General features: G+C 43.6%; 1 protein-coding gene across 1 annotated transcript in view; it reads right to left on the reverse strand.

The window, feature by feature from the left end:
- The window catches only part of LOC117529151 (dematin-like), a 162934-nt gene that overhangs the window by 2595 nt on the left and 135269 nt on the right, over nt 1-25070 (reverse strand). Inside the window, exons 8-14 of the mRNA XM_034191849.1 lie at nt 23095-23139; nt 22879-23013; nt 22703-22797; nt 21189-21294; nt 21083-21117; nt 7725-7731; nt 6325-6346 (exon numbers count right to left, since the gene is read on the reverse strand). Coding sequence (XP_034047740.1) covers nt 6325-6346; nt 7725-7731; nt 21083-21117; nt 21189-21294; nt 22703-22797; nt 22879-23013; nt 23095-23139 — 445 coding nt within the window. The remainder of the gene's footprint in view (nt 1-6324; nt 6347-7724; nt 7732-21082; nt 21118-21188; nt 21295-22702; nt 22798-22878; nt 23014-23094; nt 23140-25070) is intronic.

Here is a 25070-nt window from a genome sequence, read left to right on the forward strand (position 1 = left end):
GGCCCCGCCTTGTGTATTTTAGGTTTGATAGGTGAAAGGAGGTTATCCGGTCAGCAGAACCTATGGTGTAAATTGGCCCTTGTGACAGGTTGTAGGATCATCCTTAGACACTGGAAATCAAAAAATGTCCAATCAATGAATGGTTAGAAGAAATGACCAAAATGGCCAACTATGAACGGTTGACTTTTAGACTGAATGACCAAGAGGAGGTGTTTTTGAAATTATGGGGCCCTATTTGAACCACTTACAAAATGGGTGATACGTGAAATGTAGTAGTTTGATTTTCATGTGAAGGATGAAATACTCAGACTGTAAAAGATCTTGGCTGTGAAGTGGAGGGGAGAGGTGACTGGGGAGGAGAGCGGAAGAGTTGGAGAACATTAACCTGGGACTCGTGGTATATATATCTCTCCCGCCACACACCCAACCCCCCCCCTTTTTTTTCTTCTCCCCTTTTTCTTGTTGTTAACAATTTACTGTAGGTAGTGGGTTTGTTCTTGTCCATGTGTGTGTGTTGGTTGTGTTGGTTTTACTGTTTTAAAGTCATAAAGTAATAAAAATTGAATTACAAAAAAACAAAACAAAAAAACGTTTGAATGATATGAGATAGAAACTTACCTTTTTTTGCTGAAAAGTTAACTCCGCTGACTTTCGAGCCAGCCATTGGCCATCTTTGTACTCCTCATAGAAGCTGTGTGTGATGACGTGCGCAATGTGAGTGTCCAATCAGAATTGGTTCGCCGTCACATGGTTTTCCAAAATCCAGTCGTAGGGCAGATTTACCTCACGTGAAAAGCCAAAGATTTCAGGAGTGGTGTGGTACTAGTTGGCCCGTTTGAATAGCCCCCTGGGTGCTCCAATGAGTACATAATATTAGTACATACTCAGTGCGCCCTGCGCCATTACGCACAGCGATCAGTGAAAGCAGACAGAGAGCCTCTGATGACAATCTCACGTGCTCAAACAAAGAGTGTGCAACTATCAAGATTGCTCCACTAGTTTGCATGTGAATGTTACTGGATAACTCTGTTGCTTTCTCTGTGTAAAGCACTGTTTACCATATCAATGGAAAAAAAAGCATAGACCATTTTGTATATATTGTTCAAATGTGCATTTGTGTTTATTGTTTGAACCTTTTTGTTGTACAGTCTTTCGCACAAGACCTCAAATTACCTTTAAAGTGTCAAAACTGTTATTATAGTTTGCTGTGTTTGAATAAATGGGTGTGGAAAATTATTTTTTGCTTTATTTTTTCCTTGCCAAACCCTAACCCTAACCCTAATTTTCACTTTAGTTTTTTCCTTGCCTATTTTTGATTGCAAACCTTTTTACACATAAACAACAAAAAACATATATATTCTGAAAGCACAGGTTGTCCTGAAAAAGAGAAAACTTGATTGGGATGCAGGGAGAGCTGATAATAGCAATAATAAAACATTTATGCCAGGCGAGTGAACTGTCCAAAAAATGCCCTCGGACCCCAGAGGGTTAAATGAAACAACGCTGCAATACACAGCTCTATGAATATGCCAGTGTGAAAGGGGCTTCAGACAGATCACGAACTACAAACCAACCCCCACCAACTCTGCAAAGGACCCTTGTCTGGCAAACCAGCTGAATGAGTTTTACTGCAGATTTGAAAGACAATGGGATAGTCCTATTACCATCCCCCATAACAACAATCTGCTCCAACCCACCAGCACCTCCTAACTCTCCAGCTGGGATGTGCTCCACCAATACAACTGCTCACAGCAGCCCCCCCCCCCACTTCCTCTCCACCACACCCCTCTCCATTCATGAAAGGGATGTCAACAATCTGTTCAAGAGACAGGACCCATGCAAAGCAGCCGAACGTGACTCTGTCTCCCCATCCATACTGCAGAGTTGTGCAGACCAACTATCTCCGGTGTTCACAGACATCTTTAACACCTCACTGTAGACATGCCAGGTGCCAGCATGCTTCAAGGCCTCCACCATCATCCCCATCTTCAAAAAACAAAGACCTTCAGGACTTAATGACTACAGACCCATCACCCGGACCTCTGTGGTGATGAAGACTTTTGAGCACCTTGTTCTCACACATCAAGGCCATCTCTGACCCACTCCTGGATCCCCTGCAGTTCGCCTACAGAGCCAACAGGTCTGTAGATGACGCTGTCAACACGGCACTCCACTTCATTCTCCAACATCAGGATTCTGTTTGTGAACCTCAGCTCACAATATGATCATCCCGGCCCTGCTGCAGTACACGCTCTCTCAGCTTGGCGTGCCCAACACCACCTGCAGGCAGATCACTGACTTCCTGCTCACAGGAAGCAGCATATCAATCAATCAATTTTTTTATAGAGCGCCAAATCACAACAAACAGTTGCCCCAAGGCGCTTTATATTGTAAGGCAAGGCCATACAATAATTATGTAAAACCCCAACGGTCAAAACGACCCCCTGTGAGCAAGCACTTGGCTACAGTGGGAAGGAAAAACTCCCTTTTAACAGGAAGAAACCTCCAGCAGAACCAGGCTCAGGGAGGGGCAGTCTTCTGCTGGGACTGGTTGGGGCTGAGGGAGAGAACCAGGAAAAAGACATGCTGTGGAGGGGAGCAGAGATCGATCACTAATGATTAAATGCAGAGTGGTGCATACAGAGCAAAAAGAGAAAGAAACAGTGCATCATGGGAACCCCCAGCAGTCTACGTCTATAGCAGCATAACTAAGGGATGGTTCAGGGTCACCTGATCCAGCCCTAACTATAAGCTTTAGCAAAAAGGAAAGTTTTAAGCCTAATCTTAAAAGTAGAGAGGGTGTCTGTCTCCTGATCTGAATTGGGAGCTGGTTCCACAGGAGAGGAGCCTGAAAGCTGAAGGCTCTGCCTCCCATTCTACTCTTACAAACCCTAGGAACTACAAGTAAGCCTGCAGTCTGAGAGCGAGCGCTCTATTGGGGTGATATGGTACTACGAGGTCCCTAAGATAAGATGGGACCTGATTATTCAAAACCTTATAAGTAAGAAGAAGAAATTTAAATTCTTCTAGAATTAACAGGAAGCCATGAAGAGAGGCCAATCAATGGGTGAGATATGCTCTCTCCTCTAGTCCCCGTCAGTACTCTAGCTGCAGCATTTTGAATTAACTGAAGGCTTTTTAGGGAACTTTTGGACAACCTGATAATAATGAATTACAATAGTCCAGCTAGAGGAAATAAATGCATGAATTAGTTTTTCAGCATCACTCTGAGACAACACCTTTCTAATTTTAGAGATATGCGTAAATGCAAAAAAATATGGGCAAACTTGGGTCCTACTGACTGTAAGACTGAGCTTCCTGAGCAGAGAACTACATGTTAGGCTAACTACAAAATGCTTTAATTAATGTCCAGAGATGGGCATCACAGGAATATCAGTCTGTACATGATACATCGAGGACAAAATTCTGAAGTACAGTGGTCCCTCGCTATAACGTGGTTCACCTTTCACGGCCTTGCAGTTTTGCAGATTTTTTTAGAGCAATTTTGCATGCTTTTTTTAACAGCGCATTGTGTTCTGCGTCCTTATCAGCGGGCTGGTCGCAGCACCGGTCGGCATCACTGCGATTGCTCTCACTGCTTCAGATGCACTTACTGAGTCTGCGGACACGGTAAACGCAGCAGCATGCCACTCACACCGCCTTACTGTCTGCTGTGCAGAGCTGTGCCAAATCTGGCAACAGGTCCAGAGACTACGCTTACTGTTTTGATGCGGATGTTGACCGCAGCCGCAGAGCTCCGTGGCCACTGAGAGAGGACTTGGATTCTTTACGGGTCCCGCATCAATACCACCGGAGGCAGTGAGCGAAGGGAGAGTTCTGCGTGTGTCTGTTTTAATCTTCTCACCCAGAAGAAAAAGAGAGTGTTTACACAGGAGAGAAAATGAGAAAATGTTAATGCCTGTTTGAGATAAGTGTATAAAGTGTGTAGTGAGGGGTTTTACAACCTTAAACATCTATAATAATTGCAAAAAATAACGCTGACTACTTCACGGATTTCGCTTATCGCGGGTTATTTTTGGAACGTAATTCCCGCGATAAACGAGGGACTACTGTAGATCATAAGATAGGCAGGAGGTCAGAATACAGAAGAGAGCAGGCTAGAAGACAAAACCAGGGTCAAACAGGAAAGGCCAGCAACAGGAACATTAAAAAACACACAGGAGGCCTGACACACAGGACATAGAAAACGGGATGAAGAAGAAGCATTGAAACAACAACAGCAACACAAATAAGAACCTTAGAAATGAGAAAGAGGCAAATCAAAGGGGGTGCTTCCTACAAGGGCCAATGGGGGGAGTTCCAGTAGAAAGTCAAACCCACTATCCATCCATGTGGGTCAGCCTACAGAATGATGCCTGTCAGCCATCCACTGGTACCTCAGCAAGAGAGCCACCCAGGCTTGACACATTAGCAGATAGTGCCACCACCTCATCCTCTGACTCAGGGAAGAATGGGGGCTAATCATCATAGGCACATCAGAATGGTGGCAACCCAATGGAGGGGACAGGGAACAAGTTGTGGGCAAATTCCACCTACAAGCTGCTCAACCCTAACCCTAACCAACATTAAACCATCTCCAGCACCTGATTATACTACTCTGTCTGGCCATTGGATTGGGATGGTACTGCGAGGAAAGACTGACCGATGTGGCAATCTGCCTGCAGAACGTCTTCTGAAAACCAGAAATAACCGAGGTCCAGGATCAGCCATGACATGTGATGGGAGCCCATGCAGGTAGAAAACATGCTGTAATCACACCTCAGCTGTCTGCTTTGGAAGAGGAATGAAGTGGACCATCCAAGAAAATCTGTCCATAACTATAAAGATACAACCTTGCGATGAAGATGAAACTTTGCAGGCCGGTATGTAGGGTTTAATTTTGTCAGCTAAGTATGTCAGGATGTGAGCTATTGTGGTGTTTTGATTGCTTTTGTATTGTTCACCTGCTTTCTTGTGGGAGTTTTTCCCATTTGGGTCTGGCTGTCCCTTTCTCTCTTGTCTGTCTCTTCTGGCTCTTGGTGTGGGTGTTTCTTCTCTCTCTGGCCACCCCCCTTTCTGGTGCATTCCACGCACACCTGCTTCCAATCAGCACCTCATCTCCTAGGTTTGTCGGCCCTTTTCCTGTGTCTAAGGTCATCAATCCCGTCTCTGTCCGTCTTTGATTGTCCAGTTCCATGCGTATTCATCCCACTTTCCATGTCAGTCAGGTTAAGCCCCTTAAATCCAGTTCTCTGTGCCCTCCAGCCGTTCCCCCCAGTGCATGGGGGAGGGGGGCTGTTTTCTCTGTGCGGCGGCTTCTTGCCTCCTGCAGTTTTCAATATTTGGTTGATTTGGAGGGGTACGGCCCCGAGGAGCGGTCGTGGGTTCCCTCCCGCTTCATCCTGGACCCCGTGAGTCAAAATTCAATTTCTTCCTCGGTTTCTCAGAATTCTATTTCTGCTAATTTCGAATCTGATCTGTCCTCCGTTTCAGTGCCCGCTATTGTGGATTCTGGGTCTGACGCCAATCTTATATTATCTTCTATCGCCAGATCCCTGCACCTCAAATTCTACCGCCTCTCACGACCTCTGGTGGTGAAGGCTGTGGATATGGGACAAATTACTCACCACACTCAGTCTGCTTAACTGTCAATGAGAACCATGTGGAGTCAATCAGCTTCTTTGTCTTAGACAAGATGACTCATTCTGTTATTCTGGGGCATCCCTGGCTGCAACAACACAGTCCCATTTTCGACTGGGTCAATGGGACAGTAATTTCATGCGGGTCTCCTTGCTCAAAAATTGTTTGATAAAAATTCCTACACCTCCATCTAATGGTACTCTTGATCTGGAGGGAGTACCTTCCTGTTATCATGATTTATCATGACTTTGGCTCTTGCTTGCCTCTACTGGTGTTGGCTCTCACTGCGGTATTGTATCACTTCCTGTTCCGGAGCACAGCGGTGTTTTTCTGTATCTGTTAGATGTTTATACTGCGCATTTAGATTAGGCTAGTTACTAGATAACGATTTGCTTCACAGTGTAATCTTCATGTGCCTTAACTAAAGCACTCCCTCTGCTGAATCACCTCTAAATTATTTACACATTATCACTTTGTGTGTTTTTAGGAATCCGCTAGCTTAACGCAGCTACTAGCTCTTAGCCGGTTTAGCATGGCAGGCTTCTCCTGTCTCTCCCGCACTTTTCTGCTCTGGGTGTGAATGTTAGTTATTCCTCGACCTCCTTTAGCAGTAATGGTACTTGTAATAAGTGTAGCTTATTCGTAGCCTTTGGAGGCCAGGCTGGGCGAATTGGAGACTCGCTCTGCATCTTGGAAAATTCTACAGCTAGCCAGGCCCCTGTAGTCGGTGCGGACCAAGGTAGCTTAGCCGCCGTTAGTTTCCCTCTGGCAGATCCCGAGCAGCCGGGAAAGCAGCCGACTGGGTGACTGTGAGGAGGAAGTGTAGCCCTAAACAGAAGCCCTGTGTACACCGCCAACCCGTTCACATTTCTAACCCTTTTTCCCCACTTGGCGACACACCCCGCTGAGGATCAAACTCTGGTTATTGGCGACTCTGTTTTGAGAAATGTGAAGTTAGCGACACCAGCAACCATAGTCAATTATCTTCCGGGGGCCAGAGCAGGCGACACTGAAGGAAATTTGAAACTGCTGGCTAAGGCTAAGCGTAATTTGGTAAGATTGTAATTCACGTCAGCAGTAATGACCACCCAGTTACGCCACCGGAGGTCACTAAAATTAACATTGAATCGTGTGTTACTTTACAAAAACAATGTCGGACTCTGTAGTTTTCTCTGGGCCCCTCCCCAATCAGACTGGGAGTGACATGTTTAGCCGCATGTTCTCCTTGACTTGCTGGCTGTCTGAGTGGTGTCCAAAAAATGAGGTGGGCTTCATAGATAATTGGCAAAGCTTCTGGGGAAAACCTGGTCTTGTTAGGAGAGACGGCATCCATCCCACTTTGGATGGAGCAGCTCTCATCTCCAGAAATCTGGCCAATTTTATTAAACCCTCCAAACCGTGACTATCCAGGGTTGGGACCAGGAAGCAGAGTTGTAGTGTTACACACCTCTCTGCAGCTTCTCTCCCCCTGCCATCCCCTCATTACCCCATCCCCGTAGAGACGGTGCCTGCTCCCAGACCACCAATAACCAGCAAAAATCTATTTAAGCATAAAAATTCAAAAAGAAAAAATAATATAGCACCTTCAACTGCACCACAGACTAAAACAGTTAAATGTGGTCTATTAAACATTAGGTCTCTCTCTTCTAAGTCCCTGTTAGTAAATGATATAATAATTGATCAACATATTGATTTATTCTGCCTAACAGAAACCTGGTTACAGCAGGATGAATATGTTAGTTTAAATGAGTCAACACCCCCGAGTCACACTAACTGCCAGAATGCTCGTAGCACGGGACGTGGTGGAGGATTAGCAGCAATCTTCCATTCCAGCTTATTAATTAATCAAAAACCCAGACAGAGCTTTAATTCATTTGAAAGCTTGACTCTTAGTCTTGTCCATCCAAATTGGAAGTCCCAAAAACCAGTTTTATTTGTTATTATCTATCGTCCTCCTGGTCGTTACTGTGAGTTTCTCTGTGAATTTTCAGACCTTTTGTCTGACTTAGTGCTTAGCTCAGATAAGATAATTATAGTGGGGCGATTTTAACATCCACACAGATGCTGAGAATGACAGCCTCAACACTGCATTTAATCTATTATTAGACTCTATTGGCTTTGCTCAAAATGTAAATGAGTCCACCCACCACTTTAATCATATCTTAGATCTTGTTCTGACTTATGGTATGGAAATTGAAGACTTAACAGTATTCCCTGAAAACTCCCTTCTGTCTGATCATTTCTTAATAACATTTACATTTACTCTGATGGACTACCCAGCAGTGGGGAATAAGTTTCATTACACTAGAAGTCTTTCAGAAAGCACTGTAACTAGGTTTAAGGATATGATTCCTTCTTTATGTTCCCTAATGCCATATACCAACACAGTGCAGAGTAGCTACCTAAACTCTGTGAGATAGAGTATCTCGTCAATAGTTTTACATCCTCATTGAAGACAACTTTGGATGCTGTAGCTCCTCTGAAAAAGAGAGCTTTAAATCAGAAGTGCCTGACTCCGTGGTATAACTCACAAACTCGCAGCTTAAAGTAGATAACCCGTAAGTTGGAGAGGAAATGGCGTCTCACTAATTTAGAAGATCTTCACTTAGCCTGGAAAAAGAGTCTGTTGCTCTATAAAAAAAGCCCTCTGTAAAGCTAGGACATCTTACTACTCATCACTAATTGAAGAAAATAAGAACAACCCCAGGTTTCTTTTCAGCACTGTAGCCAGGCTGACAAAGAGTCAGAGCTCTATTGAGCCGAGTATTCCTTTAACTTTAACTAGTAATGACGTCATGACTTTCTTTGCTAATAAAATTTTAACTATTAGAGAAAAAAATACTCATAACCATCCCAAAGACGTATCGTTATCTTTGGCTGCTTTCAGTGATGCCGGTATTTGGTTAGACTCTCTCAGATTGTTCTGTCTGAGTTATTTTCATTAGTTACTTCATCCAAACCATCAACATGTTTATTAGACCCCATTCCTACCAGGCTGCTCAAGGAAGCCCTACCATTATTTAATGCTTCGATCTTAAATATGATCAATCTATCTTTATTAGTTGGCTATGTACCACAGGCTTTTAAGGTGGCAGTAATTAAACCATTACTTAAAAAGCCATCACTTGACCCAGCTATCTTAGCTAATTATAGGCCAATCTCCAACCTTCCTTTTCTCTCAAAAATTCTTGAAAGGGTAGTTGTAAAACAGCTAACTGATCATCTGCAGAGGAATGGTCTATTTGAAGAGTTTCAGTCAGGTTTTAGAATTCATCATAGTACAGAAACAGCATTAGTGAAGGTTACAAATGATCTTCTTATGGCCTCGGACAGTGGACTCATCTCTGTGCTTGTTCTGTTAGACCTCAGTGCTGCTTTTCATACTGTTGACCATAAAATTTATTACAGAGATTAGAGCATGCCATAGGTATTAAAGGCACTGCGCTGCGGTGGTTTGAATCATATTTATCTAATAGATTACAATTTGTTCATGTAATGGGGAATCTTCTTCACAGACTAAGGTTAATTATGGAGTTCCACAAGGTTCTGTGCTAGGACCAATTTTATTCACTTTATACATGCTTCCCTTAGGCAGTATTATTAGCCGGCATTGCTTAAATTTTCATTGTTACGCAGATGATACCCAGCTTTATCTATCCATGAAGCCAGAGGACACACACCAATTAGCTAAACTGCAGGATTGTCTTACAGACATAAGGACATGGATGACCTCTAATTTCCTGCTTTTAAACTCAGATAAAACTGAAGTTATTGTACTTGGCCCCACAAATCTTAGAAACATGGTGTCTAACCAGATCCTTACTCTGGATGGCATTTCCCTGATCTCTAGTAATACTGTGAGAAATCTTGGAGTCATTTTTGATCAGGATATGTCATTCAAAGCGCATATTAAACAAATATGTAGGACTGCTTTTTTGCATTACGCAATATCTCTAAAATTAGAAAGGTCTTGTCTCAGAGTGATGCTGAAAAACTAATTCATGCATTTATTTCCTCTAGGCTGGACTATTGTAATTCATTATTATCAGGTTGTCCTAAAAGTTCCCTAAAAAGCCTTCAGTTAATTCAAAATGCTGCAGCTAGAGTACTAACGGGGACTAGAAGGAGAGAGCATATCTCCAGTAGAGAGCAGCTGCCAATTCAGATCAGGGAGACAGACACCCTCTCTACTTTTAAGATTAGGCTTAAAACTTTCCTTTTGGTAAAGCTTATAGTTAGGGCTGGATCAGGTGACCCTGAACCATCCCTTAGTTATGCTGCTATAGACTTAGACTGCTGGGGGGTTCCCATGATGCACTGTGTTTCTTTCTCTTTTTGCTCTGTATGCACCACTCTGCATTTAATCATTAGTGATTGATCTCTGCTCCCCTCCACAGCATGTCTTTTTCCTGGTTCTCTCCCTCAGCCCCAACCAGTCCCAGCAGAAGACTGCCCCTCCCTGAGCCTGGTTCTGCTGGAGGTTTCTTCCTGTTAAAAGGGAGTTTTTCCTTCCCACTGTCACCAAGTGCTTGCTCACAGGGGGTCGTTTTGACCGTTGGGGTTTTACATAATTATTGTATGGCCTTGCCTTACAATATAAAGCACCTTGGGGCAACTGTTTGTTGTGATTTGGCGCTATATAAATAAAAATTGATTGATTGATTGATTTAGCACTGGTATTTAGCAAAGCTAAGGCTAAATCACTGCCTCATCATCGCGTTTACGACTGTGCGATCGAGCTGTTGCCAGGGGCGAGTCCGCCGCAGGGAAAACCTGTTTTCTCTGTCGGGTTCTGAACGCATCGCAATGCAAAATATATCCAAGAGACGCTCGATGCAGGTTTGATTCGTCCCTCTTCGTCGCCCGCAGGGGCGGTTTCTTCTTTGTAGAGAAAAAGGATAAGTCACTTCGGCCATGTATTGATTTTCGAGGCTTAAATTAAATCACTGTGAAAAACCGCTATCCTCTGCCTTTGATCTCTACTGCCTTTGAGTTATTAGAAGGCGCCAGGATTTTTACTAAATTAGACTTACGTAATGCTTACCACTTGGTCAGGATCAAACAAAGAGATGAGTGGAAAACGGCATTTAACACTCCCACCGGTCATTACAAATATCTAGTGATGCCTTTCAGGCTCCCCAGCGCACCGGCTGTTTTCCAAAATGTGGTTAATGGTGTTTTACACACAGTCCCCAGCTGCAGGAGCTGGCGGGGGAGGCTGGGCCGTGAGACAGCAGGGACATCAAGGACACTGGTGGACACCACAGTCACTCTGCGCAGCCTGTGAGACAGGCTGGTGAACAGAGAGGAGAAGACAAAGCAAAGGCAGACCTAAAAAAAACAAAACAAAACACAACACAAAACTAACTATTCCTCTATAAACCAAATCAGGGTGTCACACAAATCTAATCTTTCTATTTCTTTCTCCGTTTACTTTAGAAAATGGAGTAGACTTGCAAGCACTTAAGTCAGTTTTTCAGATTTGGCGCTATATAAATAAAATTGATTGATTGATTGATTTTACATGACTTTTTGAATAAATTTGTGTTTGTTTATTTAGATGACATCCTGATCTTTTCCCCTGATCTCAAGACCCACGCCCAGCATGTGTGCACAGTCCTGCAAACCCTGTTGCACAATGATCTGTATGTTAAGGCAGAAAAATGTGAATTCCATAGACCAACTGTATCTTTTTTAGGGTTTGTAATCTCAGAAAGGAGGATTCAGATGGACCCAGTTAAAGTGGTGGCAGTACGCGAGTGGGCGGTTCTGACGAACTGTAAGGAGGTTCAGAGGTTTCTGGGCTTTGCGAACTTTTACCGTAAGTTCATCCGAAATTTCAGTACGGTCGCTGCTCCACTGCATAATCTGACCTTGTCCCTACAGGCGTTCAAGTGGACCCCGGAATGTGACGAGGCCTTCAAGGTCCTAAAACAATGCTTTACGTCAGCACCCGTGCTACTCCTTCCTGACCCCGCACGGCAGTTCGTGGTCGAAGTCGATGCTTCTGACGTCGGTGTGGGGGAAATGTTGTGCCCAATGAATCCCTCCGACAAAAGGCTTCATCCCGCTTATCTGTCCCGCAAGTTGTCTTCCGCAGAGCGTAATTACTGCATTGGTGATCGCGAACTGCTAGCGATCAAAGCGGCCTTGGAGGAGTGGTGTCACTGGCTGGAGGGGCCACAAATGCCATTTATTGTGTATACTGACCATAAGAATTTAGCGTATTTAAGAAAAGCGAAATGGCTTAACGCTCGTCAGGCCCGGTGGGCTATATTTTTCAGTCGTTTTGACTTCGTCATCGCCTATTGACCTGGCACTAAGAACGGTAAACCTGATGCGCTGTCGAGACAATATGATGGTCCTGATGCCTTATCTGATCCTGGCAACATTCTTCCACCTTCTTGTTTCATCTCTGCCATAACCTGGGAAATAGAATCCCAGGTGAAAGCTGCTCTAGAGACGGAATGCATACCCGCTGAATGTCTACCAGGCAAGTTGTTCTTTCCGGCTTCGCTCAGGGGGGAGGTGATTAACTGGGGACACAGCAGCCGTTTTGCTTGCTATCCAGGAATAAAGAAAACTATACGTGTTACAACAACGTTTCTGGTGGCCACGTATGGTCACAGATGTTACAGAGTTTGTGAATGCCTGTCAGGTTTGCGCAGTGCATAAATCCTCCACACGTCCACCAGCCAGTATGTTATTGCCTCTCTCTATACCTAGACAACCTTGGACTCACATCTCTGTAGACTTTGTCACTGGACTTTCACCATCAAAGGGACACACTGTCATTTTGACTGTAGTTGATCATTTATCCAAGATGTGTCATTTCGTGCCTTTACTTAAGTTACCTTCTGCCAAAAAACTAGCTGAGGTTATGCTTACTCACGTATTCCGTCTTCATGGTTGTGAGCATATCTCACCCATATTGGCCTCTCTTCATTGGCTTCCTGTTAATTCTAGAATAGAATTTAAAATTCTTCTTCTTACTTATAAGGTTTAGACTGCTGGGGGGTTCCCATGATGCACTAAGTGTTTCTTTCTCTTTTTGCTCTGTATGCACCACTCTGCATTTAATCATTAGTGATTGATCTCTGCTCCCCTCCACAGCATGTCTTTTTCCTGGTTCTCTCCCTCAGCCCCAACCAGTCCCAGCAGAAGACTGCCCCTCCCTGACCCTGGTTCTGCTGGAGGTTTCTTCCTGTTAAAAGGGAGTTTTTCCTTCCCACTGTCGCCAAGTGCTTGCTCACAGGGGGTCGTTTTGACCACTGGGGTTTTTACGTAATTATTGTATGGCCTTGCCTTACAATATAAAGCGCCTTGGGGCAACTGTTTGCTGTGATTTGGCGGTATATAAATAAAATTGATTGATTGATTGATTGATTGATGGTTTCCCGCAGGATATTGTCTCCAACCGGGGTCCTCAGTTCATCGCTGGATTTTGGAGGGAGTTCTACCGTCTCCTCGGGGCTACCTCCAGTCTCACTTCTGGGTATCATCCACAAGCTAACGGTCAGACTGAACGTTTTAATCAGGAGTTGGAGAAGGGGCTTAGGATTTTGTGTTCACAACACCCATCTACCTGGTCATCACAGTTAGCTTGGATTGAATTAGCACACAATAGTTTGCCTTCTGTCTCATCCGGTTATTTTCCATTTCATGTCGTCTTTGGTCATCAGCCCTCTTTGTTCTCATCCACAACTCTTCAGTCCCCCGTTCCATCCACCCTCAGCTTGATCACTTGGTGCCGGCGAATCTGGGAGTGGGTTCATCGCGCCTTTTGCCGATCTTCCACCATTTACAAGCTGGCTGCTGGCCATAAGTGGTCTTCTGCCCCTGCCTACACCCGGCATTTGCCACTCTGTGGGGTGCCGCGCAAATTCGCTCCTAGATTTGTCGGCCCTTTTCCTGTGTCTAAGGTCATCAATCTCATCTCTGTCTGTCTTCGATTGCCCAGTTCCATGTGTATTCATCCCACTTTCCATGTCAGTCAGGTTAAGCCTGTTAAATCCAGTTCTCTGTGCCCTCCAGCCGTTCCCCCGCCTCCCGCCCCGGTGCGTGGGAGGAGGGGCCTGTTTTCACTGTGCTGCGGCTTCTTGCCTCCCATCGTCGGAGCCATGGTTTTCAATACTTGGTTGATTTGGAGGGGTACGGCCCAGAGGAGTGGTCATGGGTTCCCTCCCGCTTCATCTTGGACCCCGGTCTTATTCGTGACTTTCACGCGGCTCAGTCTTCTGCTCGTGGGGGGGTACTGTCAAGATGTGAGCTATTGTGGTGTTTTGATTGCTTTTGTATTGTTCGCCTGCTTTTCTTGTGGGGGTTTTTCCCATTTGGGTCTGCCTGTCCCTTTGTCTCTTGTCTGTCTCTTCTGGCTCTTGGTGGTGGGTGTTTCGTCTCTCTCTGGCCACACAATCTTTCTGGTGCGTTCCACGCACACCTGCTTCCAATCAGCACGTCATCACCTGGGTGTATTTAAGCTCCTCTGTTTTCCTTATTCCATCGCCAGGTTGATGTGCCTTGTGCCTTCTCTCGAGCTCTGTTTTTGTGTATTCCTGACCTGCTTGCCTCTCGTGTGTTTTGACCACCTGCCTGTATTATAGACCATGCCTAAGCCTGATGTTCCAAATATTTCTGCTCTTGTTGGACTGCCTTTTTGTGTACCGGACCCTGTTTACTGCTCCAGTAAACTGTTTTTACTCACAGAGCTCTGTTATCAAGTCCTGCATTTGTGTCCAGCTTTTCTGTGGAACCAGTCCTGATAAAGTAGGGAAGTGCTAGTCCGTGAATAATTTTATAGGCTAGTAGCAGAACCTTAAAATCTGATCTCACAGGGACAGGAAGCCAGTGAAGAGACGCCAAAATGGGTGTAACGTGGTCAAACTTTCTGCTTCATGTCAAAAGTCTGGCAGCAGCATTTTGAACCAATTGGAGAGCCCTAATGCTGGACTGCAGTAAACCAGAAAATAGAACATTGCAGTAGTCCAATCTAGAAGAAACAAATCCATGAATCAGGGTCTCAGCATCAGCCATAGACAGGATGAGATGAATCTTCACTATATTTCGCAGGTGGAAGAAAGCAGTCCTCGTAATATCTCTATTGTGGAGATCAAAGGACACCATAGGATCAAAAATCACCCCAAGGTCCCTCACTTTGTCAGTGTGATGTATGACACATGAGCGTAGGCTAAGCGTTAACTGGTCAAATTGATGCTGATCTCTCACTGGACCAAAAACCATCATTTCAGTCTTGTCAGAGTTTAAAAGTAGGAAATTTCTGGACATCCAACTTATCACTGATGCAAGGCAATCCTCTAGGGACTTTATGTGTATGAGACTGCCAGAAGTTATCGGCATGTATAACTGAGTATCATTAGCATAGCAGTGAAAGGTAATCCCAAAACACCACAATATGTGCCCAAGGGGAGCTATATAAAAGGAGAAAAGCAGGGGGCCTAAGATAAACGTCAGCCATGAAAGGGCACTCCCAGTAATCCCAAAATGTTTTTTCCAATCTATCAAGTAGAATATGATGATCCACGGTATCAACGCAGCACTGAGATCTAACAGCAACAGAACCGTAGTGGTGTCCGAATCCATTGTAAGCAGAAGATCATTCACCACTTTAGTGAGAGCCGTCTCTGTGGAATGATATTTTCTAAAAGCAGACTGCAGTGGCGCAAAGAGATTATTCTCAGTAAGATAGTCTACAAGCTGCCGTGACACCACTTTTTCCAGAATTTTAGAGCAAAATGATAGATTTGATATCAGCCAATAGTTTGTCAATACACTAGGGTCAAGATTAGGTTTCTTAAGTAATGGTTTAATCACTGCAGAATTGAAACATTTAAGAACAGATCCAGAAGTTAATGAGAGATTAATAATTTCCAGTGTTGCCACAGTGTAGAACAGGAACTTTGAATTATGCTTGTTTTTGTTGATCAAATCAATCAATCAATCAATCAATCAATTTTTTTATATAGCGCCAAATCACAACAAACAGTTGCCCCAAGGCGCTTTATATTGTAAGGCAAGGCCATACAATAATTATGTAAAACCCCAACGGTCAAAACGACCCCCTGTGAGCAAGCACTTGGCTACAGTGGGAAGGAAAAACTCCCTTTTAACAGGAAGAAACCTCCAGCAGAACCAGGCTCAGGGAGGGGCAGTCTTCTGCTGGGACTGGTTGGGGCTGAGGGAGAGAACCAGGAAAAAGACATGCTGTGGAGGGGAGCAGAGATCGATCACTAATGATTAAATGCAGAGTGGTGCATACAGAGCAAAAAGAGAAAGAAACAGTGCATCATGGGAACCCCCCAGCAGTCTACGTCTATAGCAGCATAACTAAGGGATGGTTCAGGGTCACCTGATCCAGCCCTAACTATAAGCTTTAGCAAAAAGGAAAGTTTTAAGCCTAATCTTAAAAGTAGAGAGGGTGTCTGTCTCCCTGATCTGAATTGGGAGCTGGTTCCACAGGAGAGGAGCCTGAAAGCTGAAGGCTCTGCCTCCCATTCTACTCTTACAAACCCTAGGAACTACAAGTAAGCCTGCAGTCTGAGAGCGAAGCGCTCTATTGGGGTGATATGGTACTACGAGGTCCCTAAGATAAGATGGGACCTGATTGATGCATGAATTAGTTTTTCAGCATCACTCTGAGACAAGACCTTTCTGATTTTAGAGATATTGCGTAAATGCAAAAAAGCAGTCCTACATATTTGTTTAAAATGCGCTTTAAATGACATATCCTGATCAAAAATGACTCCAAGATTTCTCACAGTATTACTAGAGGTCAGGGTAATGCCATCCAGAGTAAGGATCTGGTTAGACACCATGTTTCTAAGATTTGTGGGGCCAAGTACAATAACTTCAGTTTTATCTGAGTTTAAAAGCAGGAAATTAGAGGTCATCCATGTCTTTATGTCTGTAAGACAATCCTGCAGTTTAGCTAATTGGTGTGTGTCCTCTGGCTTCATGGATAGATAAAGCTGGGTATCATCTGCGTAACAATGAAAATTTAAGCAATGCTTTCTAATAATACTGCCTAAGGGAAGCATGTATAAAGTGAATAAAATTGGTCCTAGCACAGAACCTTGTGGAACTCCATAATTAACTTTAGTCTGTGAAGAAGATTCCCCATTTACATGAACAAATTGTAATCTATTAGACAAATATGATTCAAACCACCGCAGCGCAGTGCCTTTAATACCTATGGCATGCTCTAATCTCTGTAATAAAATTTTATGGTCAACAGTATCAAAAGCAGCACTGAGGTCCAACAGAACAAGCACAGAGACGAGTCCACTGTCCGAGGCCATAAGAAGATCATTTGTAACCTTCACTAATGCTGTTTCTGTACTATGATGAATTCTAAAACCTGACTGAAACTCTTCAAATAGACCATTCCTCTGCAGATGATCAGTTAGCTGTTTTACAACTACCCTTTCAAGAATTTTTGAGAGAAAAGGAAGGTTGGAGATTGGCCTATAATTAGCTAAGATAGCTGGGTCAAGTGATGGCTTTTTAAGTAATGGTTTAATTACTGCCACCTTAAAAGCCTGTGGTACATAGCCAACTAACAAAGATAGATTGATCATATTTAAGATCGAAACATTAAATAATGGTAGGGCTTCCTTGAGCAGCCTGGTAGGAATGGGGTCTAATAAACATGTTGATGGTTTGGATGAAGTAACTAATGAAAATAACTCAGACAGAACAATCGGAGAGAAAGAGTCTAACCAAATACCGGCATCACTGAAAGCAGCCAAAGATAACGATACGTCTTTGGGATGGTTATGAGTAATTTTTTCTCTAATAGTTAAAATTTTGTTAGCAAAGAAAGTCATGAAGTCATTACTAGTTAAAGTTAATGGAATACTCAGCTCAATAGAGCTCTGACTCTTTGTCAGCCTGGCTACAGTGCTGAAAAGAAACCTGGGGTTGTTCTTATTTTCTTCAATTAGTGATGAGTAGAAAGATGTCCTAGCTTTACGGAGGGCTTTTTTATAGAGCAACAGACTCTTTTTCCAGGCTAAGTGAAGATCTTCTAAATTAGTGAGACGCCATTTCCTCTCCAATTTACGGGTTATCTGCTTTAAGCTGCGAGTTTGTGAGTTATACCACGGAGTCAGGCACTTCTGATTTAAAGCTCTCTTTTTCAGAGGAGCTACAGCATCCAAAGTTGTCTTCAATGAGGATGTAAAACTATTGACGAGATACTCTATCTCCCTTACAGAGTTTAGGTAGCTACTCTGCACTGTGTTGGTATATGGCATTAGAGAACATAAAGAAGGAATCATATCCTTAAACCTAGTTACAGCGCTTTCTGAAAGACTTCTAGTGTAATGAGAGATCAGAGTAATAGGCCCGCTTTGTATGCTTATAGTCTAGAGCCCCTGACACACCTTGACGATTTAGCCAGTGTATGTTCAACTGTATTAAAATTGCTGGCGTCCGTCTAATAAGTTATGGGTATGTTTTTATAAGTTAAGAGCACTTTGAAGCACGTTGAAGCTCGCTGATATACATCCTAATACACTGAGCACCTCGAAAAATTTTGGGCATGCTGAAAAATTTCAATGAATGCCAGCATGTGACTCATTTGTCCAGCACATGTGGGACATAAGTTGGAGGTAAGTTATGTGATTGTTGTCACAGGTTTCTTGTAATTTACTCAAAAGCCGAAATATGCCCATTAATGCTGTCCACTGATTGTCTGAAAGCCGTTTCAAATATTAAACCATTCACATACGGAGTAAATATAAAGTCTTAGCTGTTTGTTTCAACATCACTATCTGACAAAAAGTAGATCCACATAAAGCCTCCCTGAAAATGACGTCTGAAAATACTTTAATTCCTTGTCGTGGCTGAAGAAATGTCCGTCTGTGACACTGGCCCTCTGCGCACTGGTTTCCACACCAGTGTCGCAGTACATCTCCCCCCTACACACACACACACCCACACACACACCCACACCCCTGAAAGGCAATATTCCTACAGGGCAGCACTGATTAAAAACTTACCCAAACCTTGATAAGGCCCAATCAGGATAGACCAACCTTTAAACTCTATATTTCATGGATGTCTTATGGTGCCAGATGAAACACAGTTTGACTGACGGTGAACGATATTGGTTTTCCTTCTGTATGTATCTGTAGCTATCTACAATAGTAATATTTCATATTCTGAAGTATCTTTAAACCCCCCCTTCCAAATATACTCTACAAATATATGGACCTGACTGACAACCTGAAATATGATAGAACACCTGTCCATGATGGGGTGGGAGGGGTGTAAGAGAATTTACAAAAGAGAAGTCAGTCACTTCAGAATGGAGGATCTTGCTTCTATAGCCAACCTTTGGGCATCCACAAGTAGATATCAATCAATCAATCAATCAACTTTTTTCTTATATAGCGCCAAATCACAACAAACAGTTGCCCCAAGGCGCTCCACATTGCAAGGCAAGGCCATACAATAATTATGAAAAACCCCAACGGTCAAAACGACCCCCTATGAGCAAGCACTTGGCCACAGTGGGAAGGAAAAACTCCCTTTTAACAGGAAGAAACCTCCAGCAGAACCAGGCTCAGGGAGGGGCAGTCTTCTGCTGGGACTGGTTGGGGCTGAGGGAGAGAACCAGGAAAAAGACATGCTGTGGAGGGGAGCAGAGATCGATCACTAATGATTAAATGCAGAGTGATGCATACGGAGCAAAAAGAGAAAGAAACAGTGCATCATGGGAACCCCCCCACAGTCTACGTCTAAAGCAACATAACCAAGGGATGGCCAAGGGATGGTCCAGGGTCACCCGATCCAGCCCTAACTATAAGCCTTAGCGAAAAGAAAAATGTGCTTGATGTGGAATTGGGCTTTTTATCAAATGGTCTATTTTTATGTGGGTGGGGGGGGTCTGCTTCACTGGGCTCAGGCACCTTATATAGTAGGCCAGAATTAATCTTTTGTGTGGATACAATGATTTTTTTAAACCAAAAATAAAACAAAAACCACGCTCCTGCCACAAGCAACAGCTGAGGTTGAAACAACAAAGTCATGTAATTGCTGATGGTACCTGAACGTAGCAGCGTTCTGCGTGGCGTTCACGTAGACTGATCAATTTACTGCTCCAATGATATACTCAACAAAAATATAAACGCAACACTTTTGGTTTTGCTCCCATTTTGTATGAGATGAACTCAAAGATCTAAAACTTTTTCCACATACACAATATCACCATTTTTGTTGAGTGTATATTCAATCATCTTTCCACTTATCTCTATTACCCCTTTTGACAGTTTTGTGTTATAAATCTGGCTTAGTAACGTAAAACCACCACGGCACACAAGCAGGGTTTTTTTTCAGGTCTCTTGCACAGTCCTGTGATCTTTTCAGCTCCTGTGCATCCTGTGCTTTTCTGTTCAGCCCTTTCTGAAATTAAAGAATTTCTGAAACATTCAAACCATGCTGAACATGCACAGCTTTTGGATTTGAAAGCAAGTTTAAAAGCATATTACATGTGCTGTCAAGCAGGCTGCAACAGTGAGACCTGCAGAACTTTCCACACATGGACACAGAACTTAAGCACCAGGACACAGGGTGGGTGGAGCCTGAGAGTCCACGTTATGATGATCATGTGCAGAGCATCTTGTCAGAATTTGACAGGCACTTCACTGACTTTGCATCCAAAGAGCCTGTTGTCAGTTTTCTCTGTTTTCCATTTGGGGAAAATATAGATGTGGACTGTATATGGTCCAAAGTGGCATCACTCTTCAACCTGGATCCTCACACTGAAAAATGACATTGAGCTCAAATCCAGAGCAACACCTGACATGAATGTCCTAATCTGGAATCTCATGCAGACAGAGAGAGTCTGAGTGCCTGTTTACGGCTGCACTCAGCTCGTACTGTCTGGATGATGAGAGACCAGCACCCTCCTCTCAGGGTCAGAAGTCCCACTAAGGTAGGGAACAACTTTTCCAACTTGAGGCCAGTCCCAGGCCTACTTGTGCTTATTCTTTTTCACCCTGCACATTTACTTCAATGATGCATAGTTACTGTTAAAACCTGCCAGGAAATTGTTATTATATTTGTGCACAGTATGTTGCGGCTACGCTGTGGTGTTCCATATGGCTCGGTAGATCTCGATACACTGTCAACTTTAAAAGTAGGTCTCGGTTCAAAAAAGGTTGGGCACCCCTGGGCTAGCTCATGGGGTGGGTACATCCAGCCGCTCACCACTTTGACTTCTGAACTGGTGACAGTTTTTTTAACTTCCCTTTTTACTTTTTTCTTTGGGTTATCACAGCAGATCCGATCCGGACGCCCTTCGTGATGAAACTCCACACTGCTTGGAGAATGTGCACAGGTAGTCTTGAACTAGGAAGCTTTCGTTTAGAACATGTTGTAACAGTAATGTGATGGGCGTACGTGCTGGAGATGTACTTACCCTGCTCAAAGCCTGAGACTTTGACGCCAACAAACCTGTGAATATAACAAATCCCAGTGAGAACTAAGCTGAAGTCAAAACCACACAAAAAGACTTGCACACTTACTCGTGTGTATGTGTGTTCGGTCAGGCAGTGACTGCGTCTTTCTCCGAAAAGGAACGTCCTTCTCCTTCTCCTCCTTCAGGATGAGTTGGCCCAGGTTACACTTGATCTGGACCAGACACAAAGACACCCTGTGGTTTGAGCTGGCGTGGCATTTTCAGCCTGTCACAGGCAGTGTTGCCACAGTTACTTTGAAAAAGTAATCCAATTACTGATTACTGATTACTCCTTGAAAAAGTAACTTAGTTACTTTCCTGATTACTCAATTGCAAAAGTAACTAAGTTAGATTACTAGTTACTTTTTTAGTTACTTTCCCCAGCTGCCGACAACAACCCTGTGCCACCTCAACATGACAATGATACCTGTTTTGCCAAAACTCACTTTATAGTCACCCTTTCTTGACTTCAATGAAAATAAATACTTGTTTTATAAAAAGTAAAATAAAGACCTCTCTCTTGACCTCATATTTAACTGTTGACAGCACTGTAACAGTAAAACTTGCAATTTCGAACCTACAGTGTTTATAAATGTAACTATTAAATTCTAACATTTTTCTAACATTTAAATTCTCTCAACATTTTACTTGTCGAAATTATTATTTTAAGCAATATTAGTAGTTGTAATAAAAAACGGCTTCAAAACTGGACCTTTAATCTAGGGGTGTTGTGAGGGGGGCACATCCTTGCCCCACGCCCCCATTCCATCTGGATACGCCCCTGCTTTAGCGTTTGAGCACAAAGAATGGATAACATTTATTTATGCAGGAAAACAGGACCAGATTTACAGGTAAGAAAGTTTTATTGCGTTTTCACATCATGTGGTCCTCAGAAAGAAAGTTTAGGTGCATTTGAGTGGAAAATAGTGTTAGTTGTTGACGCGTCACGGAGGATCAGCTGTTTTTAACGAGACGATACGGAGCGGCTCAGGTTAGAATTCTAAATAAAGGAGGGAAAAAAGTATAAAAATGCCTTTGTAAAGCTCAGTGCAGGTGTGCTGATCACCGTGCTTTAAGAGGTGAGGACGAGCTGCTACAGAAAACCGCGGATGAAAAGCTCACAGCTCGCTGAAAGTGGACAGTTCAGTCGAACCCCGACCTCCTGCCCACGGACCAAGTTTAATGCTGCTATCGACCCACAATGAAAAATAATAGTAACGCACAGTGACTTGGAGAAGTAACTTTAATCTGATTACTGATTTGGAAAGATTAACGCGTTAGATTACTCGTTACTAAAAAAAGTGGTCAGATTAGAGTAACGCGATACTAAGTAATGCGTTACCGGCATCACTGGTCACAGGAGATTGTTTTAATGATCATCTGTAACAGAACAAAGTGTCAGAAGGCGCTGGATCATATCAGAAACCAGAGATACTGAAGGTAACCTCTGCAGTATCTTCAACAGCTCCTGTCTGTGCTGCGCCTTGAGCAGAGGGCATCCCCTGCTGTCCTCTGAACCAGCCTGACGTGCCACAGCTGTTACTCCAGCTGCTTCATCAAGAACACAAACACCATGCAAACCTTTTCCAGTTCCTGCTCCTGCAATGTCTTCACTTCCTCTGTTAGGTTTTCAGTCTCGTCTTCCTCCTGCAACCTCTTCTTCTTCCACTCGATTTCTGATGGTAGCAGACACAGATGAGGTCAGGCTTAAGTCAGACAGCCCTGATTGTGGATTTACATGCATGAGTCTGGGTTACCCATAGCAGCAAGTGACGGAGGGCAGGGCCAATAGTCCGTCTCCATCTTGCAGGGTTGGTTGGGATCTGGCCTCTGGGCTGCTGGAAACTTTGATGACTGAATGATGCTGCTTCCTTCTGAAACTTTATTCAGGTCTGCAGAAACAGACAGTAAAACACATCGACCTGTTTCAGGCGAGAACAGCTTCAAAGTGCAGAGAATTCAAATGAGCTCACCTTGTTTGTAGATGGGAGGTTTCCGGTAAATGTTGGTACCATTATCTGAAAAAAAAAGCACTTTTAAAGGTTACAACATTGCGGCACAGGCAGAGCTCCAGCTCAGAAACCACCCAGTGGATTTCATTTCTATTGGCCATGTTGCTGACTCCTCTGGCTGCTGTGATGTCATCATTTCATAACCCACACTGACATACTGATTATTTCTTGTCATCAGGTCAGATCAGGCCAGGAATTATCAAGTCAGGTGAGGTCAGATCAGATTATGTGTCAGGTGGAGTCTGATAAGGTCAGAAAAGGTCAGGTCAGGTGAGATCAAGTCAAGAAAAATCAGGTCAGGTGAGGTCAGATAAGGTGAGATCAGATCAAGAAATATCAGGTTAGCTCAGGTCAGGTGAGGTCAGATCAGGTCTACAAAGATCAGGTCAGGAAAGATAAGGTCAAATTAGGTCAGGTGAGGTCAGATAAGGTTAAGAAAGGTCAAGAAAGATCAGGCCAGATGAGGTCAGGTGAGGTCAAATAAGGTCAGGAAAGGTCGGGTCAGATAAGGTGAGATCAAGTCAGCTGAGGTCAGATAAGGTCAGGACAGATCGAGTCAGATTAGGTCAGACAAAGTCAGGAAAGATCAGGTCAGATGAGGTCAAATAAGGTCAGGAAAGATCAGATCAGATAAGGTGAGATCAAGTCAGGTGAGATCAATCAATCAATCAATCAATTTTTTTATATAGCGCCAAATCACAACAAACAGTTGCCCCAAGGCGCTTTATATTGTAAGGCAAAGCCATACAATAATTATGTAAAACCCCAACGGTCAAAACGACCCCCTGTGAGCAAGCACTTGGCTACAGTGGGAAGGAAAAACTCCCTTTTAACAGGAAGAAACCTCCAGCAGAACCAGGCTCAGGGAGGGGCAGTCTTCTGCTGGGACTGGTTGGGGCTGAGGGAGAGAACCAGGAAAAAGACATGCTGTGGAGGGGAGCAGAGATCGATCACTAATGATTAAATGCAGAGTGGTGCATACAGAGCAAAAAGAGAAAGAAACAGTGCATCATGGGAACCCCCCAGCAGTCTACGTCTATAGCAGCATAACTAAGGGATGGTTCAGGGTCACCTGATCCAGCCCTAACTATAAACTTTAGCAAAAAGGAAAGTTTTAAGCCTAATCTTAAAAGTAGAGAGGGTGTCTGTCTCCCTGATCTGAATTGGGAGCTGGTTCCACAGGAGAGGAGCCTGAAAGCTGAAGGCTCTGCCTCCCATTCTACTCTTACAAACCCTAGGAACTACAAGTAAGCCTGCAGTCTGAGAGCGAAGCGCTCTATTGGGGTGATATGGTACTACGAGGTCCCTAAGATAAGATGGGACCTGATTATTCAAAACCTTATAAGTAAGAAGAAGAATTTTAAATTCTATTCTAGAATTAACAGGAAGCCAATGAAGAGAGGCCAATATGGGTGAGATATGCTCTCTCCTTCTAGTCCCCATCAGTACTCTAGCTGCAGCATTTTGAATTAACTGAAGGCTTTATAGGGAACTTTTAGGACAACCTGATAATAATGAATTACAATAGTCCAGCCTAGAGGAAATAAATGCATGAATTAGTTTTTCAGCATCACTCTGAGACAAGACCTTTCTGATTTTAGAGATATTGCGTAAATGCAAAAAAGCAGTCCTACATATTTGTTTAATATGCGCTTTGAATGGCATATCCTGATCAAAAATGACTCCAAGATTTCTCACAGTATTACTAGAGGTCAGGGTAATGCCATCCAGAGTAAGGATCTGGTTAGACACCATGTTTCTAAGATTTGTGGGGCCAAGTACAATAACTTCAGTTTTATCTGAGTTTAAAAGCAGGAAATTAGAGGTCATCCATGTCTTTATGTCTGTAAGACAATCCTGCAGTTTAGCTAATTGGTGTGTGTCCTCTGGCTTCATGGATAGATAAAGCTGGGTATCATCTGCATAACAATGAAAAT

This window comes from Thalassophryne amazonica, chromosome 17, assembly GCF_902500255.1.
Source record: "Thalassophryne amazonica chromosome 17, fThaAma1.1, whole genome shotgun sequence".
NCBI classification, from domain to species: Eukaryota; Metazoa; Chordata; class Actinopteri; order Batrachoidiformes; family Batrachoididae; genus Thalassophryne; species Thalassophryne amazonica.